This window comes from Thunnus albacares, chromosome 12 (genome assembly GCF_914725855.1).
Source record: "Thunnus albacares chromosome 12, fThuAlb1.1, whole genome shotgun sequence".
Classification (NCBI taxonomy): Eukaryota; Metazoa; Chordata; class Actinopteri; order Scombriformes; family Scombridae; genus Thunnus; species Thunnus albacares.
In genome coordinates this window covers 14,151,619-14,169,830 of record NC_058117.1, presented here as the reverse complement: position 1 = coordinate 14,169,830, position 18,212 = coordinate 14,151,619, and the positions used below count along the sequence as shown (strand labels likewise).

General features: G+C 40.5%; 1 protein-coding gene across 3 annotated transcripts in view; it reads left to right on the top strand.

Annotated features, from left to right (window-relative positions):
• Positions 1 to 18,212, top strand: part of LOC122993537 (ephrin type-B receptor 1-B) — a 163,150-nt gene that overhangs the window by 120,120 nt on the left and 24,818 nt on the right. For all 3 annotated transcript variants that reach the window (XM_044367785.1, XM_044367784.1, XM_044367786.1), the window contains exons 6-9: positions 664 to 788; positions 10,187 to 10,349; positions 12,760 to 12,868; positions 13,926 to 13,990. In XM_044367785.1, the coding sequence (XP_044223720.1) occupies positions 664 to 788; positions 10,187 to 10,349; positions 12,760 to 12,868; positions 13,926 to 13,990 (462 nt within the window). The remainder of the gene's footprint in view (positions 1 to 663; positions 789 to 10,186; positions 10,350 to 12,759; positions 12,869 to 13,925; positions 13,991 to 18,212) is intronic.

The following is an 18,212-nucleotide window of genomic DNA, read 5'->3' as shown; positions in this document are numbered from 1 at the left end:
GCCCAAGTCCACACCCTCACATCTCAGCCAAATATGGCATGCATGTATCGGCCAAAGCCGACTCATATTTGGTCCTGCAGTGCCAAAATATGGCTGAGTGCAGTTCTAATCGGCCTGAATCAGCTGGCTACCTAGGTGCTGATGAGAGTGGCAGTTGTACTGTTTAAACCTGGATTATGTACAGAGCACTGATGGCTGGTGAGTTTAGTGTGTGTTTCTGAAACAGCATGCAGGTGATAATGCATGATTTATTCTAGGTACCCACATTGGATGAACGTTGCAATAGTGCTGTACTTAAAAAAAAAAGTGAATTATCATTCCTGACATCATTGGTGTTTGTAATGCACCCACTTTGATTTGCTATCATTGATCTTTTTGGCATATCACAATTACTTCTTAACCATGACCTCATGACTCCACACGTCCACACGGTCATGTATATGGTTGAAACTGGAAACCCAATGAAAGGAAACCTCTCAGGCTAGTGGCTTCTGCTCACTGCACCATGCACTCAGGATTAGCAAAATGACTGGTGTGTTTTATTATCTTGAAATAAAGATCTTCTTACATCCTTCAAACAGGTGTGGATGAGACAAATCTGTAATTCTCAGCAGTTAATCTAGAAATGTACTAATGCTGTGTTTCTGTTTCTGTGCCTTACAGCCCCTTCCATAGTTCCCATCATGCACCAGATCAGCTCCACCATGAATAGCTTCACACTATCATGGCCACAACCGGAACAGCCTAATGGTATCATTCTGGACTATGAGCTGCGCTATTACGAGAAGGTAAGATAAGTGTATGTGTATGTGTGTTTGTGTGGAGATGTATGTTTTTATATGTTTTAATATCTGGTTGCATATATGCATTTTCAGAGCGCAATTTTTTCAGATGCAGGTGTGTCTCTCACTCTGCACATGCATAGCAAAATGCATGTAATGCCCCCAAAAATCTGAGCTCTCCCAGATATCTGTGAGCGGAGTCCCCTGGGTTGATAATACGTTCTTTCACTGTGTTCACTCCATCTCTCCCACTGTTCTTTGGTTGCTGCTGCAGATGAAGGGAATAGGTTGACCTCTGCTCTAGGCCCACTCTGCACAGTGCAGCAACCTGTCCTGCTGTGAAAATGCATTGCGTCTGGGGGGAGTCACATCGACCCGTCTGCTCACACACAATACGTCTGCTTTATTAAGTCGCCAGCCCTACCCCACAGAGCCTATGTTGCTTCAGTATTGACCTGTAGGCTTTTCCCAAGGCCTTGGACATAATGATACCGAGAGATCGGAGACTCTGGCTTTTTGTTTGGGCCCTTGTTTGTCCTCCTAAAGCTGATCGATAGGTATAGCAAGGTTGGTCATGCACATTTTTTTTTTCTCTTTCCCCAGTCTTTGTCACCTGAAGCTAAGACTTTTGCAAGCCTTGGTGCACCTTCACCTATGTTCTGCTTTCCAAATAATAGATAAAAATCGATAAGAGTTTTATAAATGTTTTTCTTTTTCTGTTGAGTTGTTTATTTCTAACAAACTCATTTTGGCTAAGGTTTGTGGATCAATATTCACAACTCCACCATAGAATAGTGTTTGCCACCTTTTGCATTTTCTATCAGGGAGAACAACAATCATGTTTTTAAATGATGTTTGCAGTTGGAAACTCAGTTATCCAATAATAGCTGCGTTGCTCGCTGTTTTCCCCTCTGGCATTGCACAGGTCATGAAATTGAATCCGATTGCCATGGCCCTGAGAAACCTTATCTGCCAGACAGCTTAGTGTTGTGTAAATAACACTTATACAGCCTCCCATTAGCTCATGAATATCAATGAAACCTAATCCTATTGATGTTTATGTAGCGTGTCCTCACACAAATAGATGAGCACAGCGTAATCACAAATTAGTGAATTAACAAGGACAAGATTACTAATTGCACTGGGATGATTCAGGTGACAGAGAGGTTGCGCTCTACGCCGTCTACCTCTGTCTAAATGTACCTTTATATCCCCGCTGTACATGTTTCTGTCTATCTAGAAAATGTACCACCATGTGAGTGAGAATAAGACACAGAAGGTGAGTCAGAGTGATTGCTTTGTGACACACTGGGCTGTGGAGATGAGATTTCCACATTGGTGGTCCTCTTTTGACACTCTGTATTTTGGATCTGACGAGGCTTTTTATAGGCCCTAAACAGACTTTCTCGTCAGCCAGCCACTGCTGTCCAAAGTGTCACTGTCGCTATGTGCCTGACTATGATAATGCACCAACCCTCCGAAGAAATAAAATATTTTACCGCTTATTATACACATGCGTGATGATAAGTCCACCTAAATTCTCAGTGTCACACACTTAGAATTGGGTTACTTGCATACATGTTTAGCATGCTTGTTGTATATGTAATAGCAGGGGAGTAAATTGCATTCCATCGAGGTCAGTCCTGCCAGCTCTCCATTGATTCTCTGATTGCTTGAGAGGTCTAGAAAATCTGGAAGTTCCACGCAGCTGTAATGTGATGATGTGGCCTTTTCCTCATAAAAGGCAATTATGGAGGGATGTTTCTCACCATGTCTATCACACACTCCCTGCACACTCCCAGCTTTTCCCAGTGCCATGGGTAACTTATCGGCTGGATAATACAACCATAAAAATTTTTGCTTTATATGAAAATGGGCTTGCTATATTCGCCTTCTTTTTTATGCATTTCACCGATGCCTGCATTAATCTAAGCATAGTCACACTGTTATGGTTCTGGAGTTGATTGTCTCAGCGTGCCTGGCACAGTCAGCTAGTCCTTAGCGCAGCAGAGAGCTGTCTCTCTGTACACTCCATCTCACAGCAAGCCTCCTATACCCATTTACAAAGGCAGCTTCTCCAGCAGCATGGCATTGTCACACTTTGTGTCGAGTAATACCTAAGGATTATCGTAAAAGAAAACTCTACCTTTTTGGCCGCCATTCTGAGCTCACAAGTGTTATTGTTGTAGATATAGCTTTACATATTTTAAACTGCTAATTTTTGTTTAGCTGAAGATTATTTTTCTGGCATGTTTCTGTTTATTTGATAGTTTACAGTAGAGAGTGAAAGGAAGAATAATATGAAAGATTGGGGGAAATGCAACAAAGGTCCAAAGTTGGATTCAAATCAGGGACGTTGCAGGTATGTGACATTGACTGCTGGGCCACCAAGATGCCCTGTGGGGTCACAATTAGACACTGCTTCAAAGTGTTGGACCAAGGCTGTCTCAGGGGCAGGGGTGAAAAAATATAAAGGGCACCTGATACATTCAATGAGCCCCCACTTCACAATGTTTTTTCTCCCATACAGTGCACCCTATAAGGCACCTTTTTCATTAAAAGGGCACCCAATTCTGCAATTCAGTATGTTAGACTTAGGGGAACCCTAATCACATATAACTAGACAGTTATTACAGAACTTTGGTATGTTTTCTCCTTTGTAGGGGCAGCTCAGAGGGCACTTCCATGGTACTTTTTTGGCCTTGGGGGCATTACGGGGGCAGTTGCCCACCCTGCACACCCCTTAAGTCCACCAGTGTTGCTTCATAATGTTGTCTTCCCAGAGGTGGAATTAGTATTCAGATCATTTATTTCATTATGAGTGAATATATTGCCATCAAAAGCAAAAGTATGGAAGTCTTATCAGCTAAATGTACTTAAATTATCAAAAGGGAAAGTAGTTGTTTTGCAGAGTGACTCCTTTCACAAAGTTATAATAATACATACATATATATATATTATATATACATATATTATGTTACTGGATTATCATTACTTCTGCATTAATGTGTGAACAGCATTGGTGTTGTAGCTAATTGAGGTGGGGACTATTTTGATTACTTTTAGTTTATGGTTTCATCTAGAATAATAGATGGAATAATTGTAGTGAAGCTATATTTTCCTGATATGTAGTGGAGTAGAAAGTAACAGAACATGGAAATACTCAGCAGGTGAAATGAGTAAACATCACACAGGTTTAAGCCAATCAATGACACTGTAAATTATTTGTTACTTTTATATACAAAAGTCATAAAGCACATACAGTATGTAGATATTAAATGCAAATATGCATTACAAAATGTTAGAGCTGAACCAGAGGGTCACTAGTCCAGACAATGAAAAATTATGACAGTCATTCAAGGTAATAAAATTTTCATTTCCACTTTGAAGTAAGTTGTCTAGAAAAGTTGGCTATATTGCACTTGTTAAAACATGCCCGAGGCTTGTGTTCCGTGGCACCAATATCACTGTAACAATGTGTTTGTTTGACCAGAATTGCAATTGTGATGTTGAAATTGAAATGTTACCAATAGTAACATTTCCCAAAACAACAAAAATAAGAGCCAGCCTTCTGCCTATAGTTGCAATTTAGGCTGTAGTCGCATGACTACAATTGAAGGAGATGGTAATGACCCAAAAAGACTGAATTTTGACAATTTCACCTGAAAGCTGTATTGAGTGCTGAAGGCTGTTCTCTCAACAGGCTTTACTCCCTTTTTCAACCACTTTCTCATTACAAAGTAAGTGGTCCCAGGACGCTGTAAATTGGGAAGCGAGATGAAATGAATTAAAGGTTTGCAGAGAAAAAGTAGAATCCCATGCTCTCTTTCGGTCCATTTTTCTCAGACCCTTTTTCCTCTGATTCCCTGAAAATTTGGGGAGGGTGGAAATAACTCAGCATAGCTGAGGTCAGGCCCTCCATTAAGGCTGGAGCAGAGCAGCCACTGGCTCTGGGTACTGATGGCTCTCTGTGTGTGTCAGTGTTGGAGAGAGGGTGTGTGCACGCGTGTGTGAGCTTGTGTCAGTGTTTGTGTGCGGGTGTCAGCAGCAGTTCAGGTGTATCCATTCTGGATGACAGCGGGACTGTCATGCAGCAGTGGGAGAAATTCAAGAGCAAATAAAAGTTTACTGCATGTCACCTGGATCCGCAGCAGATTGACCGTACCACCATCTGCATTTTTGGCACTCTGAAATCCCCTTTGTGCTTTACATACAATTAGCTATTCCTCAGAAGAGAAGCCAGGAGAAAGTATTTATTATTCTTTTCTTCTCTCCCTGCCAGCCTTCAGAGTAGACCGCAGCACTTTTGTCGACACACACAGATGTTGTATAGACAAGTTTAGATTTTTAATGGAACCTATGAAAAGCTGGACTTGTGCAGCACTCCCTCAGTCCCCCAGCTAGGGTATTCACATTTCCTCCTCTAGATTCTCTTTTTGTCCCCCTCTTTGTTTGTCTCCCACCCCACTCACTCAGGCCTCCTTGTTAGTCTCCAGGTGAATGGAATGCATACAAAGAGTCATCTCAAAAGGAGCTGGCTGCAAAGAACAAGAAAAACAAACTTACCTAAAATTTACTGAAGATAACTGAAGATAAGATGATTTTTCTCATCTCTCTCTTACCATGCTCACTGGTGTTTAATGGCTGTCTGTGCTGTGCAGTGAGAGGAAAATCATTGCTTTTTTTTTTTATCGTGATATAATTTGTTTATTAAGATTAAGACACTTTAATTGTCTTTAATATCAAATTTTATCATCATTGTATTTCCATACAAAATAATTACCATTTCCTTTTTAGATTAGAATTCATGATTTAATGGTAATTATTTGCATTTGGTAATAAAACCAATCTAGTTTTAGCCCATGCTCCCCTCTTTTTCTTTTCTTTTTCACCTTAGGCAATACATTTAAATTATGAACATTAATAGGAGAGATTTGCTTCTTTCATTTCCACTTTACAAACATAATGTTCTCTCTCATACACTCCACCCCCCCATCCCCTTTCCCTTTGTGTGTGTGTGTGTGTGTGTGTGTGTGTGTGTGTGTGTGTGTGTGTGTGTGTGTGTGTGTGTGTGTATTTGCATGCATGCATGTGTGTGAGCCTGAGGACACATGGTATCCCACCATGTCTGCTTTTGTGCCAGGTGGCCATGCTGTCCATTTTGGGTGGTTGGCATTTTGGAAAAAAACAGGCACACAAACATAGGCACACACACGCACACACAAACGTCAAGTGAAATGAAGGGAAGTCAAGTTTATTTTTATCGTCTAATATCACATATAGTGTATCAGTGGCCTTTACAGGCCCACAACAGTGATGGGTCCTGACTGAAAAAATCCACTCAAAAAATCATAGGAAATAAGGGGGAAAAAATTACAAAAAGTGGCAGAGAGGAAATTCAAAGGCAGATCTCCCCTGCTTGGTCCAATGGCAATTGGTAGGAGATTGGTTATTACCAAAATGATTTGAAAGTTGTAAAATGTTGAAGAGAAATACAATATTGGACCTCCAGTCATAGGATTACAACGGATCCAGTACTAATGTAGTAAATCCAGTGTAGCCATAATGAGTCCAATGAATTGTGTCCAGGTAGATTTGGTAGGTAATTGCACATAACTAGCTCATCTTTTCAGAGAAGGGACAGGGGAGATTAATTCGGCCTCTTTACTAGAGAACATGTAAAAAGGTATGAGTGTGCTTTACCATCACTCAGAACATGAAAGGCATCTTTAGACAATAACCAATCATTCATATTTATCACAAAGACCTTTCTTGCTAAGTTTTTCTCAGTGATTTTATCAGATGCTGCAGAGACCAAACTCCCCACAGTGCTTCCTGTCTATCACCCCTGGCAATGCTTTTGATTGGCTGCTCTGCCATCTGCCTTCCCACCTGCAACTTTGTCTTTATTTAGCAAGTTAAGGTGTGGTCCTTCTAATCCCCATTTGACTGGCGGCAGGAGGGGACCTCTCATGGCTGGAAGTCCCTCCTGGCATGGCCTTTTATTGGCTATCCCCTAACCTGCTGTAGTGCCAAATACCAGCTCATTTTTAAGTGGCAGATGTGGGTGTGTATGTGTGTGTGTCACATAATCCCCATTTGACTGGCAGCATGAAAGGGCCATTCCAAGCTGGTGCTCCCTCAAGGGATGCTCCCCCATTGGCGGTTTGCCATCTGTCTGCTCACCTGTCCTCCATGCAAACTCAACAGATGGGGGTGTGGTTCTGAGAGATGCAGAATGACTGATAGCAGGAGCAGGCAAATCCTGACCCCAAGTGGTCCATGTGCACTCAACCGTGTCCTATAGCAGATGAATAGGTGACTATGATTCCAGTCTCTCTCGGGGCTTCTTGTCTTCTTTTTAGTTACAAGCCCTTTCAAATGCTCAGCTGCTGCTTTCATGTCAAGTTTCAGAATTTTAGAGTATTTGTGTGCAGCACATCAGAGAGATGACAGATTGTGTGATCTAATGGACGAAAGGTCTGTGAAATGATTAAACTTTCTAAACCAGTTACATCCAGCATTCCATTTATAAACATCTCTTTCCTCTCAGAATGAAAGCCTGTTGGTGCAATGCTCTCCCATCTCAAGCCCAAACATTTGTCTTCATCAGGCCCAGAGTGTCCAATAAGAGCTAATGTGATTGCACACATCATTATGTGGGGGAGCAGATTTCATAGCTATGTTTACCTCGTCTGCTCAATGACGGAGCAACCGGAATGATTCAATTACACCAATCAGATTGGATAATGATTTCGATGTGGGTTGCTTCTGCCTCGAGATTCTTATCGCTTCCTGCCATCATCTTCCATCCTCCTCCTCCTCCTCCTCTTCCTCTTTCCTCCCTTGCTTCCTCCTTGCCTGTCTACTTTTTCCACTCCACACTGTTGTTCTCTCAGATTTTTTATTCATATTTTCTCAGAGCAGTCATACGTGTATTATACTGTAAGATGTAGTCCAGCATTAAACTATAGTGTGTTTACCGAGCTTAAAAAAAGCCAACCTGCCTCTATTTACGCTGTTTTATGGACACAGAGAATTTTGCCCCCTTAACTTTCAACTGCCCCCTCCCTCTCTACAGTATGTCTGCATCTAGCTATCAGCAGCCCGCAGCGGTGGGTGTAGTGTAGGTGCAGTCTTATTTTCTGGCTGTCATATTTACTCTGGGTTATGGGAAGGTGACAGGCCTAAGTAATTACTGATCCCTCATAGCAGATACCTCCAGTGAGCCCCAAACTACACTGCAGCAGACTGCATGACTGGCTCTCTTGAGCCTGGAGAGAGAAAGATAGAGCTGCACGATCTGCAGGGCAGTTCCCATGGTCCAAATCATACATTTACATAATGAATTGCTATATGCATGCATCCATACATGCATAAGAAAATCCATTTATTCATAAAGTATGTCCACATGAAACCTTTAACAGGATCTAAACAGATTTTCAAACCTTCTCCCCTGTAACCTGAAAACAATGCATGAAAAAAGGGCAATTTAGCATTATCCTTAATGAAAAAAGAAAATGCTTTCTATGGGTGGAATTGGCCTGCCATCATATTTAAAAGCAACCTACTGTATTTCAAACAACAAAACAAGAAGGGTTTTATTTCAAAATTTAAATAGAGGATAAACCCCTTGAGATGTACCATCTCTTTTTCAAGGGGGTCCTCAGGCACAGTAAATTAAAGTTACAACATTAAAACAAAACAAAATACATTAGTAATAATAATGATAATAAATTGAACAGTACATTAACACAAAACAGTCAACATTATAACATCAGCATGGACATACAGATAAGGGCTCTCCCATTATCTCAAACCCCACCCGCTACATCTGTTACACAAATAATCTGTACAAAGAATGAAGGAGACATAAAATAAATTAATAGATCAAATAACATTATGTCAAAGTACAGAGTCTACGGCAGGGTACAGAGGTACAGACAATGAAAAACAAGAACAAGTAGATTTAAGGTAAGCAAGCAAAGAAGTCTTGAAGTTGTGGAAAGAATTAATCGATTGGAGTGAGTTAGGCAAATTATTCCAGTCTGATGGTGCTTTAAACTTAAAAGCAAGTCTCCCAATTTCCTTAAAGATTCTAGGAACAATAAAAAAGGATGTTGAGTGTGTCTGAGTGAATATATGAAGTGAATGGAAGCAAAAGATGTTTTAAGTATAAAGGATAGTTAAAGTAAATGCATTTGAAAACAAAGAGCAACCAATGAAAATGTCTCCTAGAGTGAAGTGGTAGCCAGTTCAGTGTGTCATACATCAAACAGTGATGCGTGCGGTAAGGACACCTCAGGACAAATCTACAAATATAATTGTAAACAACTACTACAACTACTACTACTACTACTACTGCTACTACTACCACTACTTATTGTAAACTAAGATTATAACTAGTACCAAACAAAATGCTGCAAGACTTCTGCTCGTTTAATATGAGATTGTTATTTAAAAAACATTTTTGAACAAAAGAAATTTCTGATTGCAGAGAGCTTTGAATTTTAGTTGTATCGGAGTCAGATGTGTATATAACCATGTCATCTGCATATAACTGAACAATTAGAACAAATTTTAGGAAGATCATTAATAGAGAAAGTAAAGGTTCTAAAATAGATCTTTGCAGTACACCCTTTTCAACAGTTAAATAATTCCATTGAGTGTGATGAAAAGAAACACACTGACGACGGTTATGAAAGTAAGAATTAAACCATAATAATGCCTGTTGAGAGACACCAGAGAAGATAATGGTCAACTAAATTGAAAGCCTTGGTTAAATCAATAAAAATTGCAGATGTGAATTGAAGAAGATGTAATGTTAAAACATATTGCAATAATTGAACTGCCACATATAGTATATCTTAAGAGATGTATATGCAATGCTATTCTGTTACTGTTCAGAAGTAGCTATTACACTTTGTGTGTATGTCACTGTATGAATGGGACATACTGAGGGTTTTAGTGTGCAGAGTGCTTGCTGCAGCATTGTATTGGATGTTCAAACTGACCAAAGCCTGATTAGATTTTAAAAAAAGAACAGAAAAACTATCCTCAAATGCACTTTTCTGTCTCTGCTGTTAATCTGCTCTTCTGTACTATCTTCTGTTTCCATCAGTCCTGTGTTAGTGTTGTACACTACATTTCCTGTGGCTCTGGTTTAAAACAACTAAAATATACAACCTAAACTGATTTCCTCCAGTGCTTTCCCCATGATATTTCCTGAATATGTGATGCTTAATAAGTGTGTTTGTTGTCTCACTGTCAGACTTTATCCAGCACTGTATCTTGTTACACCATAGTTTTCTTAACTGTGTTGTTTACCACTTTGCTGCCGACATCTTCTCTGTGTGTGTTTTATCATCCTTAACCTACTTCCTTGTGTTCCTTGCTCCTTTTAGGACCATGCAGAGATTAACTCCACCATCCTGCGGAGCCAAACTAACACTGCACGCGTCGAGGGCCTCCGGCCGGGTACAGTGTACGTTGTACAGGTGCGGGCACGGACTGTGGCTGGCTTTGGCAAATACAGCAGCAAGATGTGCTTCCAAACCCTCACAGATGGTAAGGATCGCCGAGCCAGAAGAAACAGCTCTCTCTGTCGCTCTCTATCCTTCTCTGTCTCACTTTCTCTCTCTCACACACACATACACCCTAACTCTTTCTAACACTCTTGTCTCACTTTGTATTTGTTGTTGCATTATTATTAGTAGGTGAGATAGAGGGGAACCGTAATGTTTGATTGCACTTCTATTTCTACTGCTAAATTAATTTCCTTCACGGTCAGGTTTGAGTGTGTGCGTGGGTGCTTTGAATATGTAGAACGCTGAGTGTCTTTTGTTTGTGCAACTAACTGTGCTTGATCCAAAATGCTTAGCTAATTGGTTTTTCACCCGGCCCTTCTGTTGCTGAAGAGCCATCCCAGAATGCATAGCTGTGATTAGTGGTTGATGAGATTAATTTTTTGCCATGGGGGGGTTGAATTGTTGGAGAGGGAAGGGGCTAAAGAGAGGATGCAACACCTGCTACACTGGCAAGGTTGTGGAACTAGGTTTATTAGTGGAAGTGCAAGGAAGTGTGTGTGCAGGGTTGGTTGAGGTGGCGTTGCAATAACTGTAGTACTTCTTCATAGCCTTGCCAGGCAATCAAATTAGTGCTAAAATTAAAATAGCATGATTCAGTCTAGATGGATGAAGCATTTGACTGGAAATTTATAACATTCACAAGATTTGCCAAAGAACTGCTTCATCAGTCCTTGCTGGACTACTAGCTTGCTATGCTCTTGTGGCCATAGTCTATAATATATCAAAGACAGGAGTGACATTTCCACATTGTATTGTGTTAATGAAGATGATAACGATGAATGGGAGGGTGATGATCTTGAGGGAGGGGAAGATGGGAGGGATAATAATGACGATGAAGGTGATCAGTGCGGCTATTTACCTGTGCAGAGCAGATGTAGTGGCACAGTCATGGCCCCTTTGCTCTCCCTCACAGTTGCAAATTATCTGTCCCTCAAAGACATACGCATTGGTGCACATACACGCACGCACTTCATGCTCGCTCACACAAACACCGTTTACAGTTCATTCATTGGCTCGCTGCCATAGCACGACATTCGTCAAAGCAATTAGCAGCAGACGCTAGAGAGCTGCTGACAATCACACCCACGGCTCCACCTCCTGCCCTTCTACTGGTCTCCTCTCCCCCGCTCCACTCTCTCAGGAAGACACCACCTCACCACCCAACCGCTGCTGTCCCTGCACAAAACATATAATCCCTTTTGTCTTCCTTTCAGCACGTTTTCATACACCTCCACAAGGTGTCCTTTTGCCACCTCTGCACACACAAACAGACATACTCACGTAGTGTAGACTTGATTGACAGGTGTGATGAAAAAGAGGTGATTGGTTCATCAGTAAGGTGACTGATGTCACAGTTCTCCCGTTTTCTAATAGGCGAAGGACTTGAGAGCTAACTGATTGTAATAGGAGCCTATTTACAACTGGAGCAGGTAGCTGCGTGATTTCTGGCTGTCAGGGAAAATCACCATTCTCATATGGGTGAAGAGGAGATTCATCTGGACCTCTCACGCCTAATATGCATCTAAAGAGAAAACTGCCTGCAAGCTTGAGTAGCTAGAACATCATTCACACTGTTTGGTTGAAACATTCTTGATAAATGTTCAAGTTAAAAGAGTGAGCAATTGATGTCACATTGAGTTTCCTCATATATCCCAGCTCTCACACTGCTCCAAAGATGCATTAGTTCTCCCGTTATCACTTTAATCCAATAGGCCCATTCTATACGGGGGATTGGATTTAGAAGCTGCTGATTTGCCTGCAGCATGCTAAATCATGCATTGCTTTAACTACAGTGTTTGCTGGTGCCAAAGTCGCGGGAAGACAGGCACGCAAAAAGATAACCGAGGATTCTGCTGTGTAGCATTTTTAGACGGGCATTTAGGCTGTAGTCTGAACTATCAGCCTGCCCCAGCTATGTACATAAGACATATTTGGGCTAGACTTGTGATTGGCAGTGGATGACTTCCTTTTCAACACCTGAGAAACAACATTCCAAGGTGCACTTTCTTGTCCGCTCTTTTCTGACAGGTATGGCAACAGAGAAGGCTGAGAGGCCCCCCTCACTCTTTGTCACCATCAGTCTTATGGTTCTCTCTCTATGTCTCTCTGTCTCTCTCCCAGTTTATCAAACACAACCTGTCAGTCAGTCTCACTAAAGCTCGCTGGATTTCAGTCAGCACCTCTCAGCAGAGAGATCTATATGTTTTCTTTATCCATCAGTACACCCAGTCTAACTATCCTGCTCTGCCTCTTCGTCTCCCTATCTCTCCCCTACCCGCCCCAAAACACACATTCCCACACACCTCCAAATAAACACAGTCGTGCTCCTTAAGCTTTACCTAAGCCGTTCTCAATATCTGTCTGTCTGTCTTTCTCTTTGTGTAACTCAGATGACTTCAAGTCGGAGCTGAGGGAACAGCTTCCTCTGATTGCAGGGTCAGCGGCAGCAGGAGTGGTCTTCATTGTTTCCCTTGTTGCTATCTCCATTGTGTGCAGCAGGTAACTACATTTTCCTTCCTCTTTCTCTTGCAATACATGCCAAATCTGCTGTTAAGCAAGTGAGTTCATTGCTATATTTGTCCCTGACAAATAAACTTAAAATATCTATAATTTACCTTCTTTTCAGGCTCCCAATTTTTTCACCTCAAAATGAAAATCCAGCCAACCTTTGCTGTTGTAATGGCAGTTTCCCTTACACACCATAAAGCTTCCTAGAGAACTTTCGCAAATGCATGGGGTAGACACTATAACATGAACACCTACCCAATCATGTTACCCAATATAGTAGCCCTGCATGCTCTCCATTTCCTAGTAACTGTTGAAAGACAGATGGCAACACTGCATGAAGACAAAATTCCATCACATTTTGATGTACAGTACAGTTTCTTAATCTGAATCTGACCACACATGATCACTTTGGTATGTGCTTTTTGCTTATACCAACATAAAACTCAACAAAGATATGTCTTGAAAATTAATCTTGATATTACTCTGACATTCTTTGACATTGCAACACCCCTGATTATACATTGGACCATGTGTGAGCTTCTTACACATGCATACACACAGAGTATTTAGTAATAGCAATAGATTTGATGGAAAGGAAAGCTGACATACTCAATTCCAAAGAGAACGTAACAGCTCTGACTTTGGCCTGTTAACTTACTTAAGTCAAGGCAATTTAATTTTGCATCAGTTTGTCACATTGTCACATTCCTATCTTGCTCCTCTTTAGATATATGAAAGTCGAATTTTCTGCAGTGCTGTGTGCAACTTTGAGTAAGTAAGTGTTCATCAAATGGGCCAGGCTCTTTTGATGCTGAGGCAGAGGAGACAGATGAAAAGCAGAGAGATCCTATCAAGGTCTAATTAAAAATCAGCTCATTTTCATAAACTTCGTTTGCCACTGCTAAGACTCAGCGACTGATTCAATTTCAGCCACGTCATTTTCAGTCCTTACAGAGATACATGAACAGTAATAAGGCCTCGTTTACCCTTCCTTTCATCCTGTCATCTCTCTCTCTCTCTCTTCTCTCAATATTCATTGATCCCTTAGGAAAAGGGCATACACCAAGGAAGCAGTGTACAGCGATAAGCTGCAACATTACAGCACAGGAAGAGGTGAGTCTACCCTACTACTATGATCCTTTTACTAGCAAACCAGTGGTTCGTGTTCGTATACTTGTCTGTTAATTAGCAGCATACCTCAAGACTTGTAAAAACTTTGTAAAAGATTTTGGCCGCATGGTGGCCATCACATCATAAATGTTTACGAAGCACATTTTCACTCAATTCCAGAACTGTTAGACTTTTCCAGGATTTCATGTAGTTCAAGATGAATTCATCAGTATATGCCATGTCAATTCTCACAATAGAAATATATTTGTATAGTAGAATTTTTTTTTTAGTCTTCAACTAATTTAATCAAATATTTACCATACATACATAATAGTTCTTATTCATTTGCCTCTTCATTTGCTGTTTTTGAATTTGGTTGCCGGATAAATACATATACTGTACTATCTCCTGAATTAATTGTGCAATTGCAATGAAATTAGATGACACATGCACATACTATGCATACAAAAATATGATGGTATTTCAGGTATAGGTTGCATTACAGTCATATGATAAAATTAACTGGCCATAAATTAGTGTCAGTCCTACTTGCTTTAAATTTAGCAAAATTCATCCTTGCAAAAAGCCCTAATACTTTGTGTTCAGATATTTTTAAACACTTGTGAAGCCTTGGTGAATATATGTGCTCTCTTAGTTTTTTGTTCTGACCTCCATTTCTCCTTTCCCAGTCTTCTTCTGCTGTCATGTATGATGTTAGACATGTGTGTAAATCATGTAGTCTTTCATAATACAGAAGTGAAAAGGAGGTAAGGTAAAGGAGAAATTACCTTAAGTAGAAGGTGTCTGTTGATGTAAATGACATTTTCCTTCCTTTGCACAGTGACACTGACTGACATCTCTCAGGGCTGTACAATAGCTATGATTGAGTCATGTTTTAAGCACTCCCCTGGCACTGACTGAAGGAGCCTGGAGGGACACATATATAACCTCTGACAAATAGACACACACACTAATACACACAAAAGGGTGTGTAGGAGTTTTGTACCTCAAATGAAAGCCCCATGTACTGCCGACCTAGCAGTTTGAAAAGGGGCCCACTCAAGGGGATCGAGTTTTGTTGAGCCTGACACAGCAAAGCGTTTCAACACAGTTACTTTGTGTCAAAGCTACAACAGTGGCAGCCGGGACTCATTAAAACTGCTGTGGGCAGAAGAGTCAGTTTTGTCACAGGCTATCTCTGAGAAAACCAAATGCAATTAACATAAGTGGGGAAAATAAACAAAAGATGAGAGACGCTTGCAGCCCTGATCATCAAATGAGCAATTTCAAGTGGAGAGGAAATAAAACGCTGATAAGGGATCCTATTCATAGGTTTATTCCTTCAACCTTCATAATGCCAAACACTCATGAAGTAATCCCCCACCCCACGATGCATTGTTTTCTCCCATTCTCTCAAGATTTGACTGACAGTTTTGTAATTACAGTATTCAACGCAACAATAAAACAGCACCACTCAGCCAATTGTTTTGGGTGAAACTCCAAAAATGTGCCAGCTTTCACCCAGCTGCCTACTGTTTCAGCTGTTGCCACACACGTCAGGTGATGTCTCCTCATTTCCAGCCCACCTAATGTGACAGGCATCAAGAGGGATGCTGTTCATACTGTAAATTCAGTAGTGCGGCTGAATGATCATGGTTATGAAAATCAGACCTTTACCATTATACCAAACACTGGGTGGGATGTCATGACAAGCAGATTGGAACACACACACACACAAACACACTCATCATTACTACGGATTAATCAAATGCTGCTTGTGTGGGGATTTTTTTTGTTGTTGTTGTATGTTTTAATTGGTCATATCAGCACATCATAAATATTACAAGTGTTCATCCCTACATATTACACACACCTCACAAACCACAATTTTTCTCATTCTCTTTTACTCTTTTCCACACATCAGCAACCCATCAACATTAACAGACTAGACATTTCTAAACGCTGCATGTTTACTGTACGCCCTAATGCTTCTCTGCATATGAATACCAACACATCCTTAAATCACTAATGTTGGAACCCTGTTTGTCGCTTCTGTAGCTTCAGCTGTTGTTTGTGCTTCAGCATCTGGTGCTCACACTGAATGAGAATGAGATTAGAAAACCCATTTAACAGATCTGGTTGTTTTTAGATGCCAAATATGTTTATATTTGAGTTATCTCTTATTTTTCTGTCAGTGCACACTGCATTCATATATGTCACTTTATTGTGTGTGAACTAAACAAAACAAAAATGACAAGCATCTGTAGATAGTTGTGACGTTTTTCGTTCATCATTCTAAACAATACAGGCCTTATTCTTATTTTGCTGATCAGAATTTTCTTTCACAATGTGAAGATTTGCAGAAGGCACCACGTGCATGATAAATCAGATCTAACGTTTCATTATCTATACAAATGTGACTGTTAATCCCAGATGATTTTTAGATCCCATCTGTGATTTCCATACTAATAAGCCACACTTGGTGTCTGACAAATGATTTTCTGACATCAAATGATGGATAATTAGTTTGTGTTTAGGAAGTAAACTCAACTCATTATATTCAGAGCCACAGAATAGATTAGTGTGCATCTTGGACTGACATGAAATGGGAATGTATTCACTATAGGCATACAGTGTCCTGTAATTGTTTATGTTAATTTCTCCAAGTGGATAATCACATAAAACATATAATTGCTATATACAGAAATGGCTAAATTACAAATATTGTCAGGCAAAAGGAATTAGAAGAAGTTATGTTTCCTTTGTGATAGACTTGCATATGAACAAGTTCCTTTAACTTAAAAAGATGAGCATTTATGGAGCTACAGTTTTACTTTGACATTGCTGTTTGTGTTTGGGCAATATGTAAATTCTGTATAGTAGAAGCAGTAATTTGATTGTACCCATTGCCGGTAATAGATTAATGAAAGCATTACTGCGGTACAGTTGATTTGTGGATACATTAGGGCCATTGAGTAAATGAGCAGGGCAAACTAATAGCAGGGTAAATGCTAGACATTGGTGAAAATAACATGGTTAAGTGCAGTGCAGTCAACTGTAATATATAATGCTGGTCAACTAAATACTCTTAACTGTTCCAGCAATTGTGTCATTGACTGGAGATTTTGTTGAGATTTATAATCTAAATTCAACTAATTAATGAGTCTATCCATTTTTCCCGTTTAGGCATTATATGTGGCCATCTAATTGAAAAAGGTAGGAATTTATATTGTGTGTTATACTGTATGCCCGTGAGTCTTTGCAGCAGCCATACATTTTCTCCTGACAGGGTTGTTGTGTTTTTATGTTGGGTAAAAATAGAACTGACGTTTGGATACATTTGCTTCATGCACTCAGATGAAGGACCTATGAAATATTAAAGCAGGGATCTATTTTTTATCTGTTGGCCATAAAAAGATGAGTCCAGTTAACCAGGGCTGTACCAGAGGGAGGAAGCGAGATAAACTGTTTGCATTTTAAATTATACATGAAAGTGGGCTCTGGACTGTGGATTAGAAAGTAATGGGTTCACGTGTGTGTACAAGGAAAAGCGTGCTAGAGATTTTGAGTGAGTTCTCATATGTTTGTTGTTGTATATGTTCCCTGCTGAGATTTTGAGTCCCACCCAGTGGTGCTGCTGAGTGAGCAGCTTGGCGACACTTGTAAATAAAACGTCTTTATGGAATGCAAAGCTGTAAACCCTCTGATGGATTAACTTGAATCCAATCTGTATGGAATCTCTAATGAGCAATTACATTCACACAGACAGGGTTCAAGGCAATTAGTACAGTAACTAGAATCAGCTTCTAGTCAAGAGCAAGGTGAGTGAGGTGAGGCACCTTGATCCCCCCAAGACCAGGCCTTAAATCCTCCTTCTGTCTCTTGAGACCCCACCATCTCTTTATGTGGCTTATGCAAATGAGCAACAAATTGACTTGATGGAGATGGGTTTATTCAAATCATGGCTGCCAAGGTTTTGACTAAACAGCTCCGAGAAAGAGGGCTGCCCTTGGGTGTTACTGTAGAAATGATGATTTGACGTCTGCTTGCTTGCCGTAATGTCCATTTTGTGTCAGTGTGTATTGAATGTGTTTACAAGTGTTTTTCGGCAGTCCTCCCCACCCAGTCTGTCAACACAGAAAATCTGTCCTCTGTTTGCTGACGTCTGTGAACTGAGCTCACCTATCGCAGAATGGCATAAAGAGCTAGTTGATAGCGCAGTGGT